The following is an 18,864-nucleotide window of genomic DNA, read 5'->3' on the forward strand; positions in this document are numbered from 1 at the left end:
AGATGAAGTGTCTGAGAAGTATGATGGGGGTTACTAGGCTAGATAGAGTGAGAAATGAGGAAGTGAGGAGGATAACAGGGGTGGAAAGGGAGTTGGGAGATAGGGTGGATGAAAGAATATTAGGATGGTTTGGACACATGGAAAGAATGAGTGAAGAAAGACTAGTAAAGGAGGTATGGAAGGCAGATGTGGAGGGAGTGAACATGAGGGGACATCCTAGGATGAGATGGATGGATGGGGTGAAGGGGGCTTTGGGGAAGAGGGGAATGTCGGTTGAGGAAGGACGGGAGAGGACAGAAGACAGGGGTGAGTGGAGAATGGTTGTATATGGAAAATGTTGTGATGCACGAGGTGGATTGGACGGGGGAATGGGGGTGAGGTAGTGTGTGTGAGCAAAAATTTTGACGCAGCCCGAAGGGATTTCTCCCCGTCCTCTCCTTTATATGGGGGGACGGAGAGGGGGGGTCGCAGATTTAATGAAGCGGCCTTGCTGTGGATGTGCTGTGTCCTGCGACACTGCTTCAGACCCAGGGCAGTGGACAGGGTGCAGGGATGACCCGTCATCTAGGAGGTGCTAAGATGGGAGGGTGGAGGGGTGTGGAGTGTTTTTGGGGATGAAATGGGTGGGAATGTTTTTGTGCCTTGTCCTTTTTGGCTACCCCCCTGGTAAGGGGGAAAAAGCCTTGGTATATGTATGTATGTATGTAGAGAAAAAAGAGAAAATGCAAAAAGGATGTCATAGAAAAATGTAAAGATCAACCAAAACTATTTTAAAGATTTGTAAACAACAAACTGAAAAACAAAAAAGAATCAGTGAAACTACAAGGAGGAATAGAATACACAGAGGAAATAGAAATGTCAGAAATTATGAACAAGCATTTTAAATCAGTGTTTACGAGGGAGAACATACAACTGAGAGATGATGAGTGGGGGTAACAAAGAATTAAATAATGAATCATTTGAGTAATCTCAATGTCAGAAAATTGCATGGTCCAGATGAAATGGCAAACTGGAACTTGAGAGAATGCAGGGACAAATTAACAGACAAAATACATAGTTTAACCACTTCACTATGGGACTTAAATCTCGTGGGCAGCAGCCAATGCCAGCCGTACAACGTGTCGTAATAATACTCGCATCATAAAATATAGTCACGGCTTATATCGATCATTCTCTCTTTCACCCGTGAATTTTGAAAACAACAGAGAATGGGATTTAGAGCAGATTAGGGAGAATGTAAAAACACAGGGGCGACTACAATAAATATAATCAAGACGCCGATATGGCAGCGTCGCGAATCCACTTGCTCCTCATGACGCCTACGTGTGCGGCACCGTATGGATGGGGTTAATAAGCAGTTCATGGAAGGAAGGAAAAATTCCAGAAGATTGGAAAAGAGCAAATATAGTACCAATATATAAGGGGGGAAACAAAGAAGACCCTGCTACCTAATGACCAGTCTCCCTTACAAGTACAGTAGCAAAAAATTGTGAAAGAATGATCAAAATCAGATGGGTAAAGTATTTGGAAAAAACAATGTACTAAATCTGAGGCAGTTTGGATTTAGACAAGGAAGATCATGTGTCACAAACCTGATGCATTTCTATTCAAGACTAATAGATATTCTGGAAAGAGATGGATGGGCTGATTGTGCCTTTCTAGACCTGAAAAAAGCTTTTGATAAGGTGCCACATAAGAAATTGATAAGGAAATTAGAAACTGTAGGAGGAATACAGGGCAAACTACTTAACCCCTTCCATACGGTGCCACCTACGTAGGCGGCATGGGGAGCAAGTGGATACGAGAGGCTGCCATATCGGCGTCTTGATTATATTTATTGTAGTTGTCCCTGCGTAACTGACATACTCTCTAAACTGGCTTCATCACATTTTCTATGGTTATCAAAATTCACAGGTGAAAGAATGATCGATATAAGCGGTGACTATTTTTTATGATGCGAGTATTATGACGCAACATCGTACGTCTGGCAGCTGATGCTGCCCGCGAGATTTTGGCCCGGAGTGAAGTGGTTAAGTGGATGGAAGACTTCTTGCATGAAAGAAAAATGAGAGTGGTAATACGAGACAAACATTCCAATTGGGATGAGGTGATTAGTGGAGTTCCACAAGGAACAGTTTTGGCCCCAATAATGTTTGCTATATATATTAATGATATGGATGAAGGAATTGGAAGTTATATGAGCTTCTTCGCAGACGATGCAAAAATGTTGAAAAAAGTGAACACCGAAGAAGATTGTTAATCACTGCAAAGCAATCTCAATAAAGTATGGGAATGGAGTATGAAGTGGGAGATGAAATTTAACATTAAAAAGTGTAGTATAATGGAATTTGGAAGAAGCAAAAAAAAAAGAATAGCAGGATCATATACATTGGGCGAGGAAGAAATTAAAAAAGTGGAAAATGAGAAGGACCTAGGAGTCATTATTATGAATAATATGTCCCCTGAGAAACATATAAACAAAATCTTTTGTGAAACTTACAATTTAATAAGATCAAAGTGGCATTTACATACCTGGACAAAGAAATTGTGAAGAAAATACTAGTCACTTTGATAAGACCAAGATTGGAGTATGCAGCGATGACGAGGTCACCAAATACAAAAAAATGTATAACAAAACTTGAAAGAATACAAAGAGCAATTATGAAATTGGCAACAACATTCTCATAACTATCATATGAGGAGAGACTGGCAAAACTTGAACTACAGACATTGGAGCAAAGAAGAGAGGAAACTTGATAACTATTTATAAAATCATGCAAGGCATGGTGATTAGTGATAGAGATCTAATAAAATGGGATAGTAGAGATACAAGAGGACATGGAAAGAAAATCAAGAAAGACAATTATAGAAGAGACCTGAAAAAGAACAGCTTTCCCCACAGGATAATAGGCATTTGGAACAGGTTAGATGAGAATGTGGTGTATGCAAAAACAATATACGAATTTAAAAACAGTCTAGATAAAACGAGATATGGAGGCGGGACACCACGAGCATAGCTCCCCTTCCCGTAAAATACAACTAGGTAAATACAGACATATGAATATATATATAATATATATATATATATATATATATATTATATATATATATATATACACACACACATATATATATACACATATATTTACACATATATATACACATATATATACATATATACACATATATTTATACAGACGCTCCTCAACTTACGTTTTAGTTACGTTCCGAACGGCCGAACGTAAGTTGAAAATGAACGCATATATATATACACATATATTTATACAGACGCTCCTCAACTTACGTTTTAGTTACGTTCCGAACGGCCGAACGTAAGTTGAAAATGAACGTAAGTTGTTACTGTACTATACATCCGTAAATTCTATTACCGTATCTTATAAAACACCCCTAAATCATTAATTATACACATAACATTGTAAAATAATAACATTAATTTCAAATAATTTAAATTCAAGCAACATACATTGAGATGGTGGAGGAGGAGGCAAGGAACTTTCAGTCTGTCGTTTGTGCAATGTAAACAATGGACACAGCGTCATGTGTAAGTATCGTTTGAACTATGGAGAGCGCGTAAACTAAAAAATTCACAAAAAAAAAAAAAAAAAAAAATACAATTTTTTTTTACAGTCAGTTCAAACGTAAAATCGAAAAAATGTAAAACGAATGAACGTAAGTAGAGGAGCGTCTGTATATATATATATATATATTGTCAGTGTATTTGGGCAGTTTTTCTCTAATGCATGTATCATTAAAAGTGATGGCTAGTTGTGCATTAATTATTTTCTTAAAGGTATTTTCATATTCCTTATTATGGATTTGTGTTCCTTAGAAAGGAAATTTATGACTTGACTGTATGTAGTCATATTAGCTAGATCATGATTTTGGGTTCAAGACCCTTCTTCAGTAGCTATAGGGATGTTCTTTCTTACCAGGATAAGAATTAATGTGATGAGTCTAGTTAAAGATCCTCCCATAAGCCTTCCCAACAACACTCAACAAGCTAATCCCTCTGAAACTACTATATTCACACTTGTCCCCTTTTCCCTTGTACAGTGGAACTATGCAGGCACTCCTCCAGTCCTCCGGCACTCTACCCTCTCTCCAGCAAACATTAAATAACCTCACCAGCCAGTCCACCATCACTGTACCTCCATTTCTTAAAGACATTCTGCATTTCACTGTACCTCCTTTTCTTAAAGACATTCTGCATGGTATCCATCCAGACCAGGTGCCTTACCTGCTTTCATCATCTTAATAACTGCCTTCACTTCATCCTTCCTTATTTCTCCTCCATTTTCCTCACTCATCATGGTCATTTTCTGAGCACTTCCCATTGCAACTACCTTTCCCTCCATATCCTCCTTCACATTTAGCAACTCCCTAAAATACTCTGCTAATCTTCCTCTTACTACCTTCTCTTCCATTATCATCTCTCCATCTGCACCTTTCACCTTTTCTTCTCTACTTGATTCGCCTCGTCTTCCTCTCAATTTCTTTCCAAAACATCTTTTTATTACTTTCAAAATTTTCTGTCATACTCTTACCCCACTTCACATCTGCTCTCCTCTTTACCTCCTTTACCTTGTGCTTTACTTCTCTTCTCTTTTCTTTGTACCTCTCATGTGACTCCCTCGTCCTTTTTTGTAACCAGTTTGTGAAAGCTCGCTTTTCTTTTACAACCTTCTTTGCTTCCTCATCCCACCATTCACTACCCTTCCTTCTATTTCCTCCCATCCTTTTTGTTCCACACACCATCTTTGCACACTTTGTGACTCCCTCCTTGAACCATCCCCATTCCTCCTCCACTCCTAGCTCTACTCTATCCTTCACTCCCTCCTACTCATCTCTTAGCTTCTTCTTGTACTCCTTCTCCTTTTCATTTTCATTTAAAAAGTTCAGTCTAAGCACCTCCCTACCTTTTGTTCTTTCCCTCATTCTCCATCTATCCTCTACTCTCAACTTACCTTCCACCAAAAAATTATCTGATATTCCCCCATTCTCTCCCCTTTGAACATGTACATCATTAACTCATCCTATTATACTCCTATCTACCACTACATAGTCCATTAACACTATCTACCACCCTCTCCCATGTGTACTTATGCTTGACTGTCTTACGAAAAACTGTATTTGCTATCATCAACTCTCTTTCTAGACACGTCTCCACCATCAACTCTCCACTACAATTCTTTCCTGGAACTCCACATTAAAAGTCCCAAACCTTAAGGTACTGGTTGGAAAACTCTTGGATGCAGCATTGGTTGTCTGATGTAAAATGATTTGATTATGCATCACAATATGCATGTTATAAAATATAAAGTTCCAAATGTATTACTCATTCTCTTTCACCCTGAATGCTGATAACCACAGAAAACACAATCAAACCTGTTCACAAAATACGGAAGCCACTTAGCTATAACTAAATAAATGTAATCAGGACACAGATACTGGCATCCTCATATACCCACTTGTGCCTTATGATATGATGCCAATGTTGGTGTCACCATATTCTCGAGGTTAAGAACATTGATCTTTATATATCAAGAGCTTTTTCCCCTTTACAAGAGAGGTAGCCAAGTCAAAGGCACATACATACTCCCACCCATTTCTCTCCCATCCATCACCCTTTTCCCCCCCCTCTCATCTTAGCTCCTCATGGATGATGGGTCACCTCTGTATCCCATCCACTGCCCTGGGTCAGAAGCAATGTAGCATGACAGTTCATCTACAAGGACAATTCACTTAACCTCTTCACTCCGGGGCACATCGCACGTCTGGCAGCATTAGCTGCCCGACGTGCAATGTTGCATCATAATAATCGCATTATAAAAAATAAAGTCAGTGCTCAATCGTTCATTCTCTTTCACCCGTGTATTTTGATAACCATACAAAATTGATGAAGCCAGTTTAGAGAGAATGAAAATTAAGTAGGTACGACTACAATAAATATAATCAAGATGTCGTTGTCGGCATCATCGAGTACCCACTTGCTCCTCATGTCGCCTACGTAGGCGTCACCGTATGGAAGTGGTTAATCAGCGACCCGCCCTTTCTGTCCTCTCATGTAGAAAAAGAGAGGGCAGGAAGAAATCTCTTCGGGCTGCATCAAAATACCATTCACACATAAGCAACCCAACCCCTATCCTCTGCATTCTCCCTTCCTTGCTCAACAGACATTCCCCTATTGCTCACTGCCCCCTTCACCCCATCCATCCATCTCATCCTTGGTCATCCCCCTCATGCTCATTCCATCCATCTCTGCCTTCCACACCTCTTTTACTAATCTTTCATCACTCATTCTTTCCATGTGTCCAAACCATCCCAATGATCTTTCATCAGCCTATCTGCCATCTCCTTTTCCACTCCCACTCTCCTCCTTATCTCATTTTTCACTCTATCCAACCTAATGATCCCTACTATACATATCAGACATTTAATCTCAAACATGCATAAATTTTTCCTCTCCACCTCTCTTAAATTCCAAGCCTCTACCCTGCACAATGCCACTGGCACAGTCACCCCTTCATACAATCTCCTTTTTTGCATTCATTCCCAGCTGCCTGTTTCTCATGATACTTTTTAATTCTCCAAGGCATTTACTTGGTTCTCTCAATCTACAATTTACCTCCACCTCCAATCCTCCCACATGGTTACATATATCTAGCTTGTTATAGTTTTGACTACAGATTTTTTTTCTTTGTCCTTTTAGATAATGTATTTGACAGCAACTATATGTATTTACCTAACTGTAATATCCAGGAAAGGAGCATCGCTTACTGGGACCCATCTCCTATTCTCTAATTTTTTAACATACCTAGATTCAAATTCATGTATAGTTCCAACTTAATCTATATCTTTAAATTGGAACCATACACAAATTTGACTCTTGGTATGTTAGAAAATTAGAGAATAGGAGACAGGATCCAATGAGCATTGCTCCTTTCCCATATACTACAATTAGGTAAATAAATAGAATTAGGTAAATAAACATCACATAGTTGCTGTCAAATACATTATATACAAAAAAAGTAGTGTGTGTGTGTGTGTGTGTGAGAGAGAGAGAGAGAGAGAGAGAGAGAGAGAGAGAGAGAGAGAGAGAGAGAGGCGGGAGAGTGCATCAATTCCTGCCACAACATGAGTAGAGATACATATGCGTGGTCCATGTGGCTGTGTTGACATTTACTGCACACCACATTTTCTTTGCTTCCATTTGGTTTCCTACAGCCTACAAGCACTTGCAAGGGTTTGAAATGCCTAGACTATCAAAACTGAAAAGGGCTGCAGCAAAGAAGAGAAGAAAATCAGGCATAAAATAGGAAGCATGAAGTGGAGAGAGATTGGTAACCCCTTTACTGGTAAAAGTCTACCAATCTCGTGTACTCACGTCATATGGCGCAAGTGAGCACATGAGGATGTCTGTGTTGTTCTGATTACATTTACTTTGTAGTTGTAGCCAAGTGACCCCCATATTCTGGGAGCAGGCTTGATCGTGTTTTCTGTGGTTATATTCTGGGTGAAAAATAACAAGTATAACGGCTGTAGCTTTATATTCTATAATGCACTTATTGTGATCCATCATCATACATCAGGCAACCTATTGTGCATGCAAGTATTTGACTCATACTGAGTAGGTTAACATCCGTCCATCTGAACTCTTTACCTTTTCCACTCTATCTGACTCACCCCACCTCATTCTCTTCATTTCCTTCCAAAACATCTTTTTATTATTTTCAAAATTCTCTATCAAACTCCTGCCCCCATTTCACATCTGCTCTCCTCTATGCTACCTTTACCTTACATTTTGCTTCTCTCTTTTTTTTGTACTTCTTATATGCTTCCCTAATTCGAACTTGTTACCAATTCACATACACTTGCTTCTTCTCTTCTACCACCACCTTTATATCATTCCACCATTTCAACCCTTCCTTCTGTTTACTTCAACCCTCCCAAATACTATTTCTGCACACACTCACTTCCTTCTTGAAAAGCACCCATTCTTCTTCTACACCTTCCCCTGTATCCCCTCACCACCTCCCACACTTCTTTCAGCTTCTCCTAGTATTCTTTCTCCTTTTCCTTCCAATTCAATTTGTTTCTCAGCACCTCCCTACCTCACAACCCTTTTTCACTTTTCCACGATTCTGAACTTCCCTTCTACCAAATAAATTATCTGAAACTTCCCCACTCTCTCACATGAAAAAATTAATGTCCTAAAATCTTCTTATCCTTCCTTTTGATACCACTAGTCCATTAATCCCCTATCAATCACCCTTCCATCCACCACCCTTTCCCATGTATATCTATGCTTTGCTTTCTTCTGTGTTCACTATGATCAACTCTTCCTAAATATGTCCCAACATTATCTCTAAGATTCTTACCTGGCACTCCAAACTTCCCTCCTAGTCCATCTACTGCCTCATCCCTTACTCTAGCATAGTGATCCTCCAACACCAAACACCAATAAGCTTCCCTTTCCTTTTCATTTTTCCCACTACAAGGTCCATATACACTTACAAAAGCCCACATCTCCCATCCCAGTTTCACCTTTACCCTCATTCACCTGGGAGACACTTCCATCCATCACACTTTCCTCTCATCAATTGCCAAAAGTGCCAATCTTTCCCTCCCTCACCCCAACATCACTCCCAACATTCTCTCACCATGCTCAAACTCAAAAACATCATTCCTTTTTAACTAGTTTCACTTAACAACACATCCATCTTCCTTCTCACAAACTGCCATCTTCTTCCCTTTTACTCTCATCTGTACCACAACCATGCACATTTAATAATACAATTTCTAAGGTGCTGGTTATTCTCCTCCCACACCTTCTTATGCCTTGACTTTTCATATGATGAACATTCAGAGAGCAGGATCCCTAGTCCCATCACCCCATCCCACTTCTCTTTTTACTATACAAATAGAAAATATGATGGCAGAATTATTCCCCCTTCCCCACCACCACCTCAGAGGATGGGAAGAGGTAGAGTCTACAGTGAAGGACAGTTTCGAGGGAACAGCATGAAAGGAGAGCCAGTTGTAGAACAAAAGTATCCTCATTCCTCTATGAGTGGAGAATTTACTCTAAGATAGACTAATGATGTGTGGCTCTGGTACATAGGGGCACCCCATAATACAGTCAATACTCCAGTACGTGGACAGTCAAACGTTTCTTCTATTCCTTTTTCCCTTACTGACTGCTGTATTTAGAGGGATTCCTTTGACTAGATCAAATAACCTGGTAACTAGCAGAATAAACATACAAGTTATCTGCAGCAGTAGAAGGGTTTGTGTAAAATGTAAATTTACCCAGTCAATTACATAGGAACAGTGATTGGTGCCTGCAATGTTTCTGGACAATGGACACCAGTCATCTCCCTGCTGTTATTCCCCAAAGCCTATCAATAACCTCGTCACCCAGAAAGACAATCCCAAGAAGCTCTCTATTCTCAGCTGGGCCTAAACTCTCATTCTTTGGTAAGTTCCACTATCTTGTACTACTCTTTGACATTAGGAGAATTGGCAGCCACCAACTGCTCCTCTCTTCCTCCTACTAACTTGTATCAAAACACTCCCAGAAATACACAATACATTAATCCAACACCTCTTCCACGAGAGATTCGTGAGGGAGCCCAGAGACCATTGCCAGCTATTATGGGGATGCATGTTTCTAGTCACAGAAAACTAAAGCAACAATTGACTGAAAGATCAATAAAACCCTTAAATAAGGTTAATATTCTTACCTTATATGCTTGACTCCTTGTGGGGAAGTGAGGTAGGCATAAACTGTGGTTGGCGAGAATGAAGATGGAATCGCTCCACCACGCACGAAGCCGAAAGTCTGGCTTCTGCATCGTGATCCCAGCACTCCTCTATTGTATCAATAAGTGTTGCTAGGCCCTTCAACAGAGAAATTTAATCACAATTAATTTTTTCTAACTTAGAATGTATGTCAAGCTTGAATAAGTGAGTATAAAAGTTAGTACCATACATGTATTTGAAGCTAGGTATGATGACTGAAGAGTAAGAGACAGGTCCTTGAAAGTATTTCTCTTTTCCTATATACTACAATTAAGTAATACGCCTTTCCCCCTTATATAGGGTTTGTCGAGTCAAAATACACCCATACAAATATGCCCACCCAATGAACTTCCCATCTCAACAGAATGGAACCTACAAGAAACATAATTGATCTCAAAAGATTCAAAGTATCATAAGATTAAGCAAACCTTCAAATTTTATCCACACTTGAAAGAATCATAAAATATTCTTTAATTCTTGTACAAAATCTTTTAGCAACTAAACATGGACTTACAGGATGTTTGAACCAGGTGTCTCGGAACTGTGGACGCTGTCTCTTGGTGACCACACATTCCTGCATGTCGTCAAGCGTTGGGTGTTGCCCAACTTCCTCTTCAAAGGGCAATCGATACTCCATCACAGGACCCTCCTGAGCTGAAGGGGGTCAGGGAAAATGTATGTTTAGGACAAAATACTTAAGAATCTGAAATAAAGCATTTCGACTCAATAAAACACAAAAATCAAAAGTTATGGTCTATGGTATAAGAGAAGTAAAAGTGAGATAGAGATAACGATAGAGATTGATCAACTGAGACAGGTAGGAGAAAAAGAGAGAGAAAGAGATTGAGAGAGAGCAAGATAGTGCGAGAGTTAGAGATATAGTGAAAGAGATGATATATATATATATATATATATATATATATATATATATATATATATATATATGCACATATATAGAGAGAGAGAGAGAGGCTGAGACAGAGTAAAAAAAGAGAGAGCTCCTTGTTTCTCACTAGCCAGCCTAGTAACCATTATAATTCCCAGGCATTCCATCTCAACACATTTAAACTCTTCCTCTCTTATGTTCCATGTTTCTGCCCCATACACTGCTGTTGGCACAATTACCCCTTTATACAATCTCCTCTTAGCATCCCTTGCATCCATTCCCAAATGTCTATTTCTCATTACACTTTTTAATCCCCCAAGGCATTTACTTGCTTCTCTCCATCTACACTCTACCTCCGCACCCACTCCTCCCTTTCCTGCTACATTTGCACCCAAGTATCTAAAGGTGTCCACTTCCTCCAGTCTCTCTCCCTTAATACTCACTTCCAATTTGCTGCCATCCTCTCCCTTTGCAAATCTCATCACCTTACTTTTACCCATATTTATCTTCAACTTCCTTCTTTTTCACACCTTCCAAAACTGTCACTAACTTCCTTAATCCCTCCTATGATCCTGCTATAAGTGATCTAGCGGTTTTGTTGCTGATACGAAAGAAACACCTAGTTGTTATTTTGCGGAATGTTTAGGTTATGTTCTCGAGTGACCGACAAGGTAAGATCCAGTTCTTAAAGTATAGTTTGGCGCAATGGAGAAAGAAAAAGAAGAAAAGATACTAAATGAACCAACGATATAAGTGGAGTAGAGTCTCCGAGAGGAGTGATACCAAAAAGGACATGTTCAATTTATACACCAAGAATAAATCACAGGTGGGAGAATAATGGTTTTTCAGGTTTTCAAAGAAATCTAGGAGAAATTGGTAAAAGCATAGATATAGAGAAGTTAGATATAGCAGTGCATTAAGAAATTGTGAAGTAAACGAATTATTGGAAGAGGTTATAGATTTAAAATTAGATTACCAAGCTTTACTTAGGGAATCGACTACTTTCCGTAAGAGTAACGAGCAAACAATTAGAGAACTGAGTGACCTAAAGAGCAAAATTGATATGCTTAAAAGAGAAAATGAAAGGATAAGGATAAAAACAAAAATGAAGAATTGAAAAAGATCAAAGAGCAATTACAGGTAGTGACTGGAAATCCTTGAAATAAAAAATCAGAGGAAGCAGGAACAGGAAAATAAAAAAAATATCCTTTAGTGAAATAGTACAAAAGCAAATAGAGGAAAATATAAAAGAAACAGTTATGAAAGTAATCAAAGAAAAGGAAAATTGGGTGAGAGATACAGTAGACAAAGGTAAATGCGTTGTGGTCCATGGTACCCAAGAAAAACATGGTGTGTATAAATACCAGAGAAAAGGAGGAAAAGGAAATGGCTAAGGAAATTCTGAAAGAAATTAATGACAAAGGGGAAAATTTTAACAAGGAAATTGACGAGATTCACAGGATGGGCAAATACTCAAAAGAAAAACAGCATAGACCTCTGAAAATCAAACTAAGAACTCAAATGATAGCTGAGATAATATCGAAAGCAGTTAAACTAGCAAACAGTGAGAAATTTGGACATATATGGATAAAAAAGGAAATGAGTGATGAGGAAAAGGAGAAAGACAAGGCTCTCATAATTGAAGCCAATGATAGAAATGAGAAAAGAACGGAGATGGATTTTTTTTTTTTTTTTTTTTTTTTTTTTTTTGAGTATTGGATCTGAGACGGAAAAAATGGTACATCAGAAAAATGGAAAAAAATAAAAAAAAAATATACATATATGAAACTAAAAGTGGCATACACAAATACAGATGGTATGATTTCTGGAATTAATGAATTAAACGACTATTTGGAAATGGAGAAACCTGACATAATGGGAATTGTGGAGACAAAACTGAAAGGTCCTTTATCAACAAGTATAGTGGGACAAGGTCTATACAACCATTGGATGAAAACATTGGGTGAAAAAATAGAATGGATAAATAGGGAGTCATTATATTTACCAAAAAGGGTTTAGATGTGACAAAGATAAATGAAGGCAAATATAATGTAGAATTAATTTGATCAAAGTTGTAAATAAAAAGATTAAAAGTAGAAAATTTGTAGCAGTGTACCACCAAAAACACAAACTTGGTCTGATAGCGATCATTCTAAATTACTGGAAGACACAATGAATGTGCTAAATGAGTTACTGGAAGAGGGTGGTAACATAGTAATCATGGGCGATTTTAATGCAAAGGATATAATCTGGGAAGAAATGATAGTAAAAGTGGGAGAAGAACTTTGGAGCAACATTCTACTGGATATGACCATCGAATACACCTTAACACAATGGATTAAGGAAAATACTAGATATAGAAAGAATGAGGAACCATCAAAACTAGACTTGATATTCACTTCTGAACCTGATATAAACAAAATGAAATGTAAGACACCAATTGGGAAGAGTGACCATACACTATTAAGAGTTTGAACTAAAAGAACAAAATGTGAGAAGAAATGAAAAACACAAGGAAGGAAAGTTTATGTACAACAAAACGGATTTTGCAAAACAAAGAGAATTTTTCCAAAACACAAACTGGGATAAATTTTCCAAAGAGGAAACAAAGATGGAAGATAAATGGAACATATTTAAAGAAAAGTACAAGGAAGGAATTGATAAATATGTACCAAAGAAGAAGCAAAAAGAGATTTATATAAAGTGTTGGTATAACAAAAGGTGCAGTGAGGCTAAAGACAAAAGAGACAAAGCCTGGAAAAGATGCAAAAGACTAAAAAACATACAAATGGCAAACACATATAAAACTTAGGAACCAACATGTGAATATATGCAGGATAGAAAAAAGAAACTATGAAAAAGATATTACAGACAAATGTAATGATCAACCTTAACTTTTTTACAGATATGTAAATGATAAACTAAAAGACAAACACGAAATTGTAAAACTGAGTGAAGGAGATAAAGAAAATGTAGATGACATAGAAATGGCTGAAGTTATGATCAGACATTTCAGGTCTGTTTTTACAATTGAGAGCTCACAAATTTGGGAAGATAGACAACGAGAAAGATCCCCTAAAATGAAAGAAAGGTAACACAGAAAGAAATAAGAGACCAAATAAAAATCCTAGATGTTAAGAAATCACATGGATTGGATGAAATTGCAAACTGGATACTGAGTGTATAGATGAACTAATGGACAAATAATACAAAATAATAGATTTCTCACTTAATGAAGGAAAGGTACTGCAAGATTGGAAAAATGCAAATATCATACCAATATATAAAGGAGGAAACAAAGAAGATCCTACAAACTTCAGACCAGTATCCCTTACAAGCACAGTAGCAAAACTATGCGAAAAGGTTCTCAGGAACAAATGGATCAAACACTTGGAAGAGAATAAAATACTAAACCCTAAACAATTTGGCTTTGGAAGTGGAAGATCATGTACCACAAACTTAATATATTTTTATTTAAGATTAATAGAGATGGCTGGGCAGATTGCGCCTTCTTGGATTTGCAGAAGGTTTTTGACAAAGTACCACATAAAAAGCTAATAAGAAAATTTTAAATAATAGGAGGAATACAAGGTAAGCTTCTGGAATGGATGAAAGATTTCTTAAGTGGGAGAAAAATGAGAGTGGTACTTAGAGACAAAAACTTGAACTGGGAAGATATGATAAGTGGCATCCTGCAGGGCTCTGTATTGGCTCCTTTAATGTTTGCCATATAAATTATGTGGATGAGGGAGTGAAGTGTAACATGAACTTTTTTGCTGACAATGCCAAATTACTCAAGAGAGTAAGCACAGAAGAAGACTGCAGATCGCTACAAGAAGACCTAGACAAAATATGGGAATGGACTCAGAAGTGTGAAGTGAACTTTAACATTAAGAAATGCAGTATAATGGAATTTGGAAAAAGCAAAAAATAAAATATTGGGTCACTATAAAATTGGTACAAAGTCAAAAAAGTCAACTTAGAAAGGGAACTGGGAGTGATTATCTCAAGTGACTTGACACCTGATAAACATAAACTAGTTTGAGACTTTTAATTTATTAAGATCAATGAAAGTGGCCTTCGACTACATGGATGAAGAGATGGTAAAGAAAATACTAATTACACTTATAAGACCTAAACTGGAGTATGCTGCAACACTATGGGCACCTAGTACAAAAAAAAAAAAAAAGTGGCACATACACACTCAGATTTGACATATGAACAAAGATTGGATAAATCACATCTATCAACACTGGAACAGAGAAGAGAAAGAGGTGATTTGCTGACTATTTACAGAATTATGAAAGGTATGGAAGTTCTTGATAGAGACTACTTATTAAAATGGGACTGAAGAGAAACAAGAGGACATGAGGAGAAGCTAAAGAAGGGCATTTACAGAAGAGATTTGAAAAAGAATAGCTTTCCACACAGTGTGATTGATGTCTGGAACAAACTAAACATGGAAACAGTGAGTGCAAAACTATACAAGATTTTAAGAACAAACCGGATGTGGAGAGATATAAAAACAGGTCACTACGAGCATAGTTCTTGTCCCATAAAATACAACTAGGTAAAATACACCAATGCAACACAGACAGCATTTCCAAATTTCCTCCAAAAGACATTTGTGGGAGGGCTTCAGAACCATTGCCAGCCATTGTGGGGTTGCAGGTTTTTCACTTTGTAAAAAATGGAGGCAATATTCAATTAACCTCTTCACTCCGGGGCACATCGCATGTCTGGCAGCATTAGCTGCCCGACGTGCGATGTTGCGTCATAATAATCGCATTATAAAAAATAAAGTCAGTGCTCAATCATTCATTCTCTTTCACCCGTGTATTTTGATAACCATAGAAAATTTATGAAGCCAGTTTAGAATCGAAATTACGTAGGTACGACTACAATAAATATAATCAAGATGGCGACGTCGGCATCATCGAGTACCCACTTGCTCCTCATGCCGCCTATGTAGGTGTCACCGTATGGAAGTGGTTAAACTAATCTCTTTACCTCTTCAGTACAAGTCAAATTATTACATGCAGCATTGGATGGCTGATGTATGATGATTCAATGATGCATCACAATATCCATGTTATAAAATATAGTCACAGAAAACATGATCAAGCCAGTTCACAGAATTCGAGGGAAACTCGGCTACAACTACAAAATAAATGTAATCAGGTACCCAACGCCACCAACCCTCATATATCCACTTGCACCTCATGAGGCCTACGTAGGCATCATCATGTGGCACAAATTTCTTCCCCACTCTCCTTTCTGATCTCATCGATCAGCATGACCATACATCTTACCAACCCTCGTCAACAAACTAGTCCCTCTAAAACCACCCTTTTGTCTCCAGTCTCCTAGTATACTAAAATTATACATGCACTTTTCAAGTAGGGTGCTCCCTTCAATCAGACACACATTCAACAATCTCATCATCTATTACATTACTACCATACCCTCTGTTAGACATGAAAAAAATAAAATAAAATAATAATAATAATAATAGTACAATTCACATGCCTCACCAGCTTTCACCTTTTTCAACATTATTTATACCTCATCTTCTGTAATAGCCTCATCATTCTCCTCACACACCAGTTTTTCTCCTAATACCTCCCACCACCACATTGACTCCCTTTCTCAACATTCAATAACTTAGAAAAATCTGCCCACCTCCCTCACAGCTTTTTTTTTTTTCATTAACAGCTACCCACCTGCAAAAACCTAGACATACATACATACATACATACATATACCAAGGCTTTTTCCCCCTTCCAAGGGAGGTAGCCAAAAAGGGAAAGGCATAAAAACACTCCCACCCATTTCATCCCTAAATACACTCTTCACTCATTCTTTCCATGTGTCCAAACCATCCTAATATTCTTTCATCAACCCTATCTCCCAAATCCTTTTTCACCCCTGTTCTCCTCACCTCCTCATTTCTCACTCTATCCAGCCTAGTAACCCCCACCATACTTCTCAGACACCTCATCTCAAACACATTCAAACTCCTTCTCTCTTCTTCTCTTATGTTCCACGTTTCTGCCCCATACAGTGCTGTTGGCACAATCACTCCTTCATACAGTCTCCTCTTCACATCCATTCCCAAATGTCTATTCCTCATTACACTCTTTAATCCACCAAGGCATTTACTCGCTTCTCTCAATCTACATTCTACCTCCACCTTCACTCCACCTTTTCCTGCTACACTTGCACCCAAGTATCTAAAACTATCCACTTCCTCCAGTCGCTCTCCCTTAATGTTCACTTCCAGTCTACTGCCACTTTCACCCCTTGTACATCTCATCACCTTACTTTTACCCACCTAGACAGAATAACAATATAATACATGATAAAACTTTAAAGCTTCATATACATGGAATAACCTACCAGAACATCTGGACGCGAGTTCCCACAGCACCAGACCGCAGGCATACATGTCGATACGTAGAAAAGCATCATGCTGGAAGTTTATGGCCCCTTCCAATACCTCTGGAGCCATGTAGCGTCGCGTACCAACCTACAAAACAATGAGAACATACCTTATAAGGGAGGTAGCCAAAAAACAAAGGCAAAAACACCACTCCCACCCATTCCATCCCTATCATACTCCACTCCCCTCCCTCTTATCTTGGCACTTCCTGGATGACGGGTCATCCCTACATCTCGCTCAATGCCCTGGGTCAGCTGTGTCACAAGACACAGCACATCCACAGCAAGGCCACTTCATTAAATTGGCGAGTGAGAACAAATTCATAAATAGGTATGAAAAGCACTGAAAATGTCTGAATATTAGTCCAGCATCCCTGTTATCCTCACCAGGTGATCTGTGACCCCACAGAAACTTACCACAGCCACTAGATTAACCCCTAAGTCTTCTTTCAAGACTCTCTGAAGGAGCTTGAAGATATAAAGAATTTGGATGTCAGTTGTGGAGTGCTTGTTTTGTGATCTTTGTATGGACAAGTTCTGTGTTGCTGGAGGCAGATTATTGTAGACATTTGAGTAGATTGTTGCTGTCCTAAGGTTGCAGTATCCAAGTTTAATTCACATTAAATATTTACAAGTACATTTATGAGAAAACTACCATAGCATTATAATTTCAACTGAGGAAATTCTATATTTTTTGCAGAGCTTTTGCTTTTCATAGCATTATCAAATGGGACCATCTTTCAACAGTACATTATTGCAACAATAATATTGTGAGGTTTAACGACAAAACTAATTGACTGTCTTATAACTTCCTGTCCTTACCTGTCCATGAGTATCTCCAGGCGATTGTCCTGGATAGAAGACTAAGGCAAGACCGAAGTCTGCAATGCAAGCTGTCAGATCGCTTTTGAGTAGGACATTCTTGCTTTTGAAGTCCCTATGAGCAATGGATGGCTTTAGGGATTCACACTTCGTGGCGGCCTGTTCCTCATGAAGATACGTAAGACCACGAGCCATGGACTCACCAATACGACACAATTCAGGCCACGTAACAAGATTCCCCTGTAAAGAAAATCAACACTGCTATAAGAACATGATGATCATAATAACACCTGGCATTTTGTCAAATGACTGAATGTTAGTAGTTATTATCTAAGTTACAGCATCTTTTTATCCCAAGTCAATTTCTGGATGACGTAATAATCATTCATTTTGCATATAATACCACCTTTGCACTGTCCACCCATCTTATCATTGATCTTTCCCTCAAGTTCACTTCATCATTCTACTTCCCTCCTTTTCCTTTCTCCACCCCACTACATACCGAAATCATGTCGGGACTCTTTGACCAACTCTTTCAACCCCCACTCTCCACTTCACCTACACATCTATCCTCGCTATACTTACCATACTTTGTAAATATTATATCTCAAATGTATTTAGGCCCTCCCTTCCCGCCTCCTTCAAAGTCCGAGTCCCTCTTTCCTTTGTTCTGCAGAGCTGTGGGAATGCTCCCTCCCTCAATAAAACCTTCTCTTCACATTTATCCAAGAAACCTATTTCTCATATCTTTGGTGAAATACTCTATCCATCTTCCCTTTTTCACTTTCACTTCCATTAACATCTGTTCACCTACCTGCACCTTCTACCTTTTCCACTACCAGGTCCATATGCATTTACAAAAACTTCCATCTCCCATCCCAATTTCATCTACA

General features: G+C 38.4%; 1 protein-coding gene across 19 annotated transcripts in view; it reads right to left on the reverse strand.

The window, feature by feature from the left end:
* put (activin A receptor type 2 punt) overlaps positions 1–18,864 on the reverse strand; it is a 163,707-nt gene that overhangs the window by 80,839 nt on the left and 64,004 nt on the right. For 18 of the 19 annotated variants that reach the window (XR_012967522.1, XR_012967521.1, XR_012967523.1 and 15 more), the window contains 4 exons: positions 17,972–18,211; positions 17,108–17,237; positions 10,337–10,476; positions 9,765–9,921 (listed from right to left, as the gene is read on the reverse strand). Coding sequence is in view for 10 of the 19 variants with exons in the window: in XM_076206416.1 (XP_076062531.1) it covers positions 9,766–9,921; positions 10,337–10,476; positions 17,108–17,237; positions 17,972–18,211 (666 nt within the window). In the remaining 9 variants the exon portion in view is untranslated. Of the gene's footprint in view, positions 1–7,411; positions 7,531–9,764; positions 9,922–10,336; positions 10,477–17,107; positions 17,238–17,971; positions 18,212–18,864 lie in introns of those variants that run through there. The other variant, XM_076206417.1, reaches the window with a different exon arrangement.

This window comes from Oratosquilla oratoria, chromosome 23, assembly GCF_046742065.1.
Source record: "Oratosquilla oratoria isolate Oo_2021 chromosome 23, ASM4674206v1, whole genome shotgun sequence".
NCBI classification, from domain to species: domain Eukaryota; kingdom Metazoa; phylum Arthropoda; class Malacostraca; order Stomatopoda; family Squillidae; genus Oratosquilla; species Oratosquilla oratoria.